The following is a 9,962-nucleotide window of genomic DNA, read 5'->3' as shown; positions in this document are numbered from 1 at the left end:
TTACCTACCTACCTACCTACCTAGATCTACCGGTATCTATCTATCTATCTATCTATCTATCTATCTATCTATCTATCTATCTATCTATCTATCTATCTATCTATCTATCTATCTATCTATCTATCTATCTCTAATATAGGCCTTATTTTGCCAAATTTCAACAGGGTAATTTGGGACTTTCCGATTGAAAAGGAAGAGAAAAAAATGGCAGCCGCCTTTTCTCTTTGCAGGAAGAGCCTTATGGGTCCCGTCCTCCCTTTCCTAGACCCTCGGAGTGGTGGTGAGGTCCCCACCAAAATCTCTTCGAAGCTGCGTCCAATCCATCTCCAGACCGAGTTAAGGCTCAACTCAACTCTTAACCCTTGAGGATCTTCAGGATTAGTGACAAAGTCAATTAGAATCCACGGCTGATTATACACTCAACACAAGAAGGTATTAGGTGGGGGGGTGTTGTAAAATAGGAAGAAAATTGGCCATCACACAAGGGTGGCAATTTGTCACAGATTGCAGTGAACACCTGCCAGGAGGCTCTGTGCATTGCACAATTTGTTTTTGATGCCTCCATCGTTGCTTGCGTTGAGGCCTTTGATGGGCTCCTTAAAGCACACCAAGCATTCAAGGCCAACACAGTCTATCTGATTCTTGAGATCTTCCTTCCTTCCTTCCTTCCTTCCTTCCTTCCTTCCTTCCTTCCTTCCTTCCTTCCTTCCTTCCTTCCTTCCTTCCCTCCCTCCCTCCCTCCCTCCCTCTCTCTCTCTCTCTCCCTCCCTCCTGGAGGTTTTTAAGAAGATTTGTCTGAAATGATATATATATAAAAGGATGGACCAGAAGACCTCCCAGGTCCCTTCCCACTCTGTTATTCTGTTATTCTAGTCCGTTATTCTGGTTGCCGTCGGAGGGAAAAGCCAGACTGAGATTGCAATGAGGGTGAGGGGCATCCCAGAGACCTCCTCCTCCAAATCTCAGATCCCCCCCACCCCTCTGCCTTTAGGACTGATCTCCTCCACCCCCACCTGCCTATCATTTAAGAAGCTGTTGGAGACGGAATATCTTTTCTGAGCTGTTTAAAACTCTCCCAAAGACGGATTAGCTTCGTTAATCGGGGCGGCTTAATCACAGCGTTTCGGGAAGAACATCAAGTTGGAACAGAAAAAAAACAGAATAACATATACATATATATATATATGCTATTTGTAACCGGAGGCTGAGTCCAACCCAATGCTTCCAACATCCAACTTTCAGTAGTTCTTTCCTTCCAGCTTGGGGAAAAAAAATAAGTTTTTAAAACCAGGTAAGCAGCTTAAACTAGGGTTTTTTTAAAAAAAAACGAGCCGAAACCTTAGGGAAAAGATTAACAAAACGCATCGAGGTTTCAATGCTCGTCCTCTTTGAATCAGAATTTAGCGCTCTCTCTCGAGATCCCTTCCTTTTATTCGGGTTTTCGATTTCTAGAGGGACCGGTTTAGAGCAAGGAAATTGGGCTTTGATTTCTCATTTGTTCTTAGCAGGTTCAGTCCAGTTTTGCAAGAATATTTTAAAAAAAAATAATAATAACCATCCAATAAAGAGGGTGTAATCAGTTTTTCCCTTTTTTCCAGTTATTAACTCCAAAGAAGGGGACAAAAATTACAACCTGCGAATGTTGCTTTATTATTATTATTATTATTATTATTATTATTATTATTATTATTATTATTATTATTATTATTTTCCCCTGATTTTATTTAGCACTGTTTTATAATTCGGGTCGCCACGAATCATATTTTTCTGGTAGCTTACATTGACCGACAAAAATAGACATTATATATATATATGATGTTTATATATCTCTTTTTTTAAAAAAATGCACAAGAAAGCTTCACCTAACAACTTGACTTTTTAAATTTTTATTTCTTTTGGAAATCTGCACGGAAAGCAACATTGCCCATTTTTGGGAGCTGGTAATAAGGACAGAAATCCGATGTCTTGTAAACCAGGTGATTTGAAATTATAGCTGGACTTTTTGCAAGCTTGCCTTCAAAACAAAATCTCCCTGAACTATTCGAAAGGTGGAAGCTAACTTCGTTCTACTTGACGTTTCATTTTATATTTTACTGGACCGTACGGTGTTTTTGTATTGCAGTGATCGAGTTCCCTATTTGTTTATTTTACCTTTTACTTAACTCCACACGTGATTGTGTTGTATGATTGCATTGCATTGTAATTTATTGATGGGTTGATCTGTTTGTCGATTTTTTACATTTTGTTCCGTTTTTATGTTGTATTTGTACTGTATTGCGTGGATTGATCACTTATTTCTACTTATTTCTTTTACCCTTTTTTTGCTCCATTTGATAAGTGTTGTATTATTGTATGGCATGGATTGATGGATCTATTTATTTCTTTTCAATTTGGTTCCGTTTTATATCGTGTTGTATTGTATTGTACAGCGTTGATTGATTGATCTACTTGTTTTATATTTTATTTAATTTTATATTGTATTGTATTGTCTCTTGCTGGTCTCTTCCAGCTCTCTTATTCTGCTATCCTTCCTTCCTTCCTTCCTTCCTTCCCTTTGATTCATCTATTTATCTAATCCTTCCTTCCTTCCTTCCCTTTGATTCATCTATTTATCTAATCCTTCCTTCCTTCCTTCCCTTTGATCCATCTACTTATCTAATCCTTCCTTCTTTCCTTCCTTCCCTTTGATTCATCTATTTATCTATTCATCTTCCTTCCTTCCTTCCCTTCGATCCATCTATTTATCTAATCCTTCCTTCCTTCCTTTCTTCCCTTTGATTCATCTATTTATCTACTCATCTTCCTTCCTTCCTTCCCTTCGATCCATCTATTTATCTAATCCTTCCTTCCTTCCTTCCTTTCGATTTGTCTATTTATCTAATCCTTCCTTCCTTCCTTCCTTCCCTTCGATCCATCTATTTATCTAATCCTTCCTTCCTTCCCTTCGATCCATCTATTTATCTAATCCTTCCTTCCTTCCTTCCCTTTGATTCATCTACTTATCTACTCATCTTCCTTCCTTCCTTCCCTTCGATCCATCTATTTATCTAATCCATCCATCCTTCCTTCCTTCCTTCCTTCCTTCCTTCCTTCCTTCCTTCCTTCCTTCTCCATCACTGGGTGGTTTTCAAGAAGAGATTGGATGACCATTTGTGTGTAATGGTATAGGGGTCTCCTACTTGAGTGGGGGGTTGTTTGGACTAGAAGATCTTCCAAGGTCCCTTCAAACTCTGTTGTTCCGTTATTGTACCTCGCCTGCCTTTCCGTTGTCCTTTTGCAAATTCTCTTTATTGGAGAAGACCATCTGATCGCCCCTTTTAGCCATCTTGGTTTTTTTTTTCATTCCTCCTTTGACCTCCCTGCCCATCGTCCCCAGACATGGCCCTTTTTTCCCCCTCGCAGGTAGCCTTGATCTGCAAAGCTCTGCAGGAGAGCGGCGCGTTTGAGCACCTGTCCCGTTTGCTCTGGGCTCTACCACCTTCGCTCACCTCGAGCCAACATCTCCAGCGCTTGAGATGTTCTCCCAACAGGGATCATGGGCTGGAGATCCTGGGCCCACCATCCCTTCGGGAACCGCCCCTGATGGGCTCCCAGCCCTTGGGAGACCCAAGATCGATCCATCTTGGAGATCACTTCCTTGAATTTCCATCGCAAGGCTCACCTGTCTGGAGAAGTGGGTCTCACCTGCCAGGAACTTCGGCCCAATACGGCAAACAGAAAGCCAACAGAATCAAGGTAAGCGGCCTTTGAATTAAGGTGACATTTTTTGAGTTTTGAAAAATATCCAGATTTTGTTTCCCCGTCTCTTAGCCACTTTGAAGGGTGGACTTCAACTCCCAGAATTCCCCAGTCAGCATGGATGGAATCCTGGGAGTTGAAGTCCAACCCATCTTAAAACTTGCTGGTTGGGGGATTCTGGGAGTCAAAGTCCTCCAATCCTGGCTGGGGGATTCTGGGAGTTGAAGTCCAACCCATCTTAAAACTTGCTAGTGGAGAATTCTGGGAGTTGAAGTCCACCCGTCTTAAAACTTGGTGGCTGGGGGATTCTGGGAGTTGAAGTCTATATATGGTGGCTGGCGAGTTCTGGGAATTGAACTTCACCTACAGGGTAGTCCTTGATTTATAGCAGTTCATTTAGTGACCATATTTTGCAGGATCCTTCCCCTGGAGTGGGGAGGGAATGGAGATTTTGCAATATCCTTCACCCAGGAGTAGGGAGGGAATGGGGATTTTGCAATATCCTTCTCCAGGAGTGGGGAGGGAATGGAGATTTTGCAATATCCTTCCCCAGGAGTGGGGAGGAAATGGGGATTTTGCAATATCCTTCCCCAGGAGTGGGGAGGGAATGGAGATTTTGCAATATCCTTCCCCAGGAGTGGGGAGGGAATGGGGATTTTGCAATATCCTTCTCCAGGAGTGGGGAGGGAATGGAGATTTTGCAATATCCTTCCCCAGGAGTGGGGAGGAAATGGGGATTTTGCAATATCCTTCCCCAGGAGTGGGGAGGGAATGGAGATTTTGCAATATCCTTCCCCAGGAGTGGGGAGGGAATGGGGATTTTGCAATATCCTTCACCCAGGAGTGGGGAGGAAATGGGGATTTTGCAATATCCTTCCCCAGGAGTGGGGAGGAAATGGGGATTTTGCAATATCCTTCACCCAGGAGTGGGGAGGGAATGGAGATTTTGCAATATCCTTCACCCAGGAGTGGGGAGGAAATGGGGATTTTGCAATATCCTTCACCCAGGAGTGGGGAGGGAATGGAGATTTTGCAATATCCTTCCCCCTGGAGTGGGAGGGAATGGAGATTTTGCAATATCCTTCCCCTGCCATGCCCACGAAACCACGCCCACAGTAGTAAAAAAAAATAATAATAATTTCACCACTGGCTTGTTCTAAGCGTGAAAAACACTCCTAAGTCCTTTTTTCTGTGCCGTTGTAACTCGGAACACTCGCTCAACGACCTGTTGTAAGTCAAGGATGGATCGGCATTGACAAATTCATTGCAATAACAATAGCTGAACAGCTTTCTCTTCTTCTCCTTCTTCTTCTTCGCTCGTCCCAGGAAAAGATCCAAAAACTGTTGAGAGAGTGGTACCTGCAAGACCCTTACCCAAATCCTTCCCAAAAAAGGCACCTGGCCCAGACCACCGGACTTACTGCCACCCAGGTGGGCAACTGGTTTAAGAATCGCCGGCAGAGGGATCGGGCGGCCTCTGCCAAGCACAGCCGTCTCCGGACGAGGGGCGAGGTGGGGAGAGGATCGCCCCAAATTTCAGTATAAGCCAAGGGCAAGAAAAGGAGATTCAAAAAAAATATGCAAAATTATAAAAGGAAGAAAGAAAGAAACTGAAACATACCAAATATCTATGGAGAGATACTTTTCTCTGTCGATAAAACGATGGGCTAAAATCGACTGGAATCGATTTTGCCAACTGTTGATTGATTGGAACCAGATCTCCAGCTGAACAATTCCCGTCTGGCTTCCGACCCAACCTTGAATGATCAATTAAATACACATAAGGAGCCCTTAAAACAACAACAACAACAAAATTTGAATTCAATCCATCTTCCGGGACCGTCGTGGAAAGAATTTCTAGGAATAGTTGAAAAACTTTTATTTCCAATTCTTCGGCTTGGCTTTGTGAGGCTGCAAAAGGAAGGTTTTTTTTCCCCCTCTGTTAAACTTCTTTTTTTCCATGTTGGCTTTGATCAGAGGTAGAAGTTAGTTCTTCTCTTCCAAGAGGAGCCATCCTGGTTAGCAAGGCGGTTCCAGAGGGAATGTTATTCCCACGGTGAAAGGTTTAACGCTGGACTACAAGGATGAAAAGGTCTCAGAGGAGAAGGAGGAGGTGTAAGGGTTAAATCTGCTGTTTGCTATAAGAGCATCAGGCCGGAAGAGGAGAGAGAGGAGAGAAAGATGGAGGGAGAGAGGTATAGAGATGATAGAGATAGATAGATAGATAGATAGATAGATAGATAGATAGATGATAGATAGATAGAGAGAGAGAGAGAGAGAGAGAGAGAGAGAGATGAGATGAGATGAGATGATAGACAGACAGACAAATAGATAGCTAGGTAGGTAGGTAGCTGATGAGATAATTGGAATGATAGATATAGATAGATAGATAGATAGATAGATAGATAGATAGATAGAAGATAGATAGATAGATAGATAGATAGATAGATAGATAGATAGATTAGATGATCGATAGACAGTCAGACAATGATAGCTAGGTAGGTAGCTGATGAGATAGTTGGATAGATGGATGGATGGATGGATGGATGGATGTCAGATAGAGATACTGACAGATTGATAGTTAGCTAGGTAGTTAAGTAATTAGGTAGCTAGCTAGATGATAGATAGATAGAGAGAGAGAGAGAGAGAGAGAGAGAGATGATAGATAGATAGAGATGAGAGAGAGAGAGAGATGATAGATAGAAAGAGATAGAGAGAGAGATGATAGAAAAAGAGAGAGAGATTGATAGATAGGATTTGATAATGATAGGTAGGTAGGTAGCTGATGAGGTAGGTAAATTCAGCAAGGAAGGCAGGGAGGGAGAGAAGAAAGAAAGAAAAAAAGATATAGACAGAGATGAGGGAGGAGAAGGGAGAAAGGAGGGAACAAAGGAAGGAAGGAGATATATAATGTAGATAAGAGCCAGAGACAGAGATACAGGAGGTAGGTAGGTAGATAAGGAAAGAAGGAAGAGATAGACAGATAAATGACAGATAGGAAGGAAGGAAGGAAGGAAAGAAAGAAGATATATAATTAAATTTAGACACCGCCCCCCCCATCTCTCCAAGATGCAGGAGGAGGTGCTTTAGAAAAGAAGCTTAGATATAATTTCCGTTCTCATCTCTTCTCACCTTCTGTATTATCCCCCAAGAGATTATCTCAGAACGCTAAATCCTCCGCTAGAACTTTTAGCAGCGGGAAATCCTCTGCATTTTTGTCCATAAGAGACCAACTGACGGTCCCCTGAGAAGGAACAACAGGCGTCTTGTCTCCATTACACACCTCCGCTTATTATTCTGACGCATTCATCCCTTTCCCCCTTTCCACCCCCATAGGGCTGAAAGGTAAACAGGAAAACCCCCTGGGAGCACAGCCTAATTTTAAAAATATATATATGTGTGTGTGTGAAATTTTTGTTCCTCCATACGCATTTCAGCCTGGATTTATTGCATCATCGTGGACGACGTCGCCAAAATAAAACAAAACAAAGCAAAAAGCTAAGCAGGGCCAGACGGGGTTGAATTTTGGATGGGAGACGCCCCCAGAAAACTGCAGCAAAGCATCCTGGGGAAAATTCGGCCGTGGTTGCAGAGGAACGACGTCGCCAGGAGTTGGGATTTTTTCCTGAAAGAAACAACCGCTACGAAAACTCATCCTTGGTCCCCAGCTGGCCACGTCTGCCTCCCTGTTGCTTTGCAACCATCGCCATGGCAACCCCGGGAAGAAAGGATGCTCGGAGGCCTTCAGAGGATCACAGCACCAGCTCCCCGGCGGCCACCATCTGAGGGGAAAACTACTTATTTCCAAATAACTGGGCCCATCTGCTCGTTCGCAGGCCGGTGTCCTCGGGCTACTGGCGAGAATCAATTACCGAGCGAAGGCTCGCTTTTTTTTTCTCCCCCGGCCCCCCTCCTTCCGTTATGAATAATGAAGGGGTTGAGCATCATGCGTTCGTATTCTGCCATCGCTCTTTTCTTCTTCGCACTTTTTTTTTTTCTTCACACTCTTTCTCCACGGTTAGAATTGTGGGCCTCCTTTCGCCCCCCCCCCTCCCCGCCAGATTTTGGAGACCGTCCGCCCTCCGATTAAAACTCGGTGCAAAAACGAATAGCTTCTTCTTCGTCAAATGTTGATTCGAACCGTATTATTTTGCTGGATGATATCGGCAGCCATCACAATCGGGAGGCTGTGAGTTCGATCCTAGGTAGAGGCAGATATTTCTCTCTCTCTGGGCACAATGAGAATATTATCTGCTGAACAAAACTCCGCACTGGCGTCGGGAAAGGCATCCGGCCATTCAAACACTCTGCTACTGCCATTCATGGAATAACCTCTCAAAAGAGGACCGTGGTTTCTCCATCTCTGGAGGTTATTAAACAAAGATCACGGTTTGATACGATCTTAATCAGGATTTAATTCTGATTATGGGGATCCTGATCTTCTCGGGATTTAATTCATTGGACCTTCAGTGGGTTAAATCAACTTAATAATGGCACCGATTCGCTGTTCACCCAATTTGCAAAATTCACCCAATTTGCAAAAATTGGGCGCGGATGATTTCGCAACTGCCTCACCCGGCAAAGGAAATAGCAGCTCTCAACTGTGGTCGTTAAGCCGAGGACCCCCAGTATCCCACCCACCCACCCACCGCACCAAGGAACCAGCCGAGTCGGGGATTTGAAATCCTTTTATTTTGACAATGGTGGGTGGGCTTCCCACTTTGATTTCCCCCCCCCCATGGTTCGGTCACCGAGATTTGAAACGGTGCCCCCAAAATTTCCAAAAATAGAAGGAGGGACCCGAATTATCTCTTTCCTTTTTTACTCATCTAGCGAGCATTTATCTCGTCCTCCGAGCGAGCCGTGCAAACGAATTAAAATTCAGAGGTAATCCTCCCCTTACGCTTCACTTAAGCGACCGTTTGAAGGTTACGACAGCACCGATGACCGTTCTTCACACTTATGACCGTTTTTCACACTTAGCCACCGTTGCAGGGGGTTTACATTCGAGTGCTTAGCGAGCGACTCGCCCTTACGAACGGTGGCATGTCCTGTGACCCCCTGATGCGACCAGTCAAGTCCACGGGGAAGGCAAATTCGCTTAACAACCGTGTTCCTGATTTAAAAACTGTCGGGGTTTCGCTTAACAACCACGGCGAGGAAGGTCGCACAAGGGTGGGGCAAAACTCGCTTAAGAAACGTCTCGCTGAGCAGCATAAATTTCGGGCTCGGTTACGGTCGTAAGGGGAGGATTATCTGTATTATTTCGCACCACGAAGATGCAGGACCCCCCCCACCCCATTCAGCAGCAGCAGATCTCCCCTCCCCAAAGCCACGGAAGTGATCTCCCTTTCTCCCAGATCAAAATCCACTTTTCCACGCTCGCCGGACGAGACGGGAAACGATCAAGGCAAGGCCGAAAAACAGATCGGCCGAAATCCAGAGCAAATTCTGATTTATTTATTTTTTCTTTCCCACCCCCCCCTCCCCAGAGCCAAAGGAGGAGGAGGAGGTCTCCTTCAGAGGCATCCTTCGTGGGGGATCCACCAGCCGTTTTGAACGGGATCCAGGGACCCGGTATTGGCCAGATCCCAAGGGCTGGGAAAAAAAGTCTTGGTGTCAGTGTGGCCCAACCCGCTTTTGTACCAATTCACACATTTGGGGTGGAGACCAATTAGATCCATTCGCCGGCTTCATGCGGGAGATTCAACGGCCATTCGTGTCCGGAGAGACAGTCGGGGTTCGACGCTAAGCGAGGAAAGAAAAAACTGGACCGTCGTGTGAACGCAGCAGCTCGGTTTCTCACCGGAAGTGTTGTTTTGCACACAGTTGCAAAACCCACACTTTTGTGTCTCCGTTCCTGAGGTCCGGCACAAGGGGAAAAGGATTGAGTCCTGCTTAGCTCTTATTTAGAGAACTTGTGGCTCCTTACAGGTAGTCCTTGACTTACAACGGCTCATTTAGTGACCGTTCGAAGGGACAATGGCACTGAAAAAAAACCTTAGGAGCATTTTTTTTCACACTTATGACCCCCGGGATTGGTCACGGGATCAAAATTCAGGCGCTTGGCAACCGACTTGCATTTACGACGGTTGTATTGTCCTGGGGTGTGTGTATGTCACACAATCCCTTTTTTGAGACCTTCTGGCAAGCAATGTCGAGGAGGAAGCCAGATTTGCTTAACGACGGGAAATTCTGGTCATAAGTCAAGGACTACCTATATA

At 44.6% G+C, this 9,962-nt stretch overlaps 1 protein-coding gene across 8 annotated transcripts in view; it reads left to right on the top strand.

Annotated features, from left to right (window-relative positions):
• Positions 1-9,962, top strand: part of YIF1A (Yip1 interacting factor homolog A, membrane trafficking protein) — a 41,611-nt gene that overhangs the window by 9,049 nt on the left and 22,600 nt on the right. For 2 of the 8 annotated variants that reach the window (XM_087881061.1, XM_087881062.1), the window contains exons 3-5: positions 231-432; positions 1,916-2,048; positions 3,403-3,735. In XM_087881061.1, the coding sequence (XP_087737187.1) occupies positions 3,583-3,735 (153 nt within the window). In that variant the 5' untranslated portion in view covers positions 231-432; positions 1,916-2,048; positions 3,403-3,582. Of the gene's footprint in view, positions 1-230; positions 433-1,915; positions 2,049-2,540; positions 3,736-9,962 lie in introns of those variants that run through there. The other 6 variants (XM_087881060.1, XM_087881059.1, XM_087881058.1 and 3 more) reach the window with 5 other exon arrangements.

This window comes from Pantherophis guttatus, chromosome 18 (genome assembly GCF_059756535.1).
Source record: "Pantherophis guttatus breed Tessera chromosome 18, ASM5975653v1, whole genome shotgun sequence".
In the NCBI taxonomy this organism is placed as follows: Eukaryota; Metazoa; Chordata; class Lepidosauria; order Squamata; family Colubridae; genus Pantherophis; species Pantherophis guttatus.
Note: the sequence above shows the minus strand (reverse complement) of the source record. Positions and strands in the feature narration are given on the sequence as shown.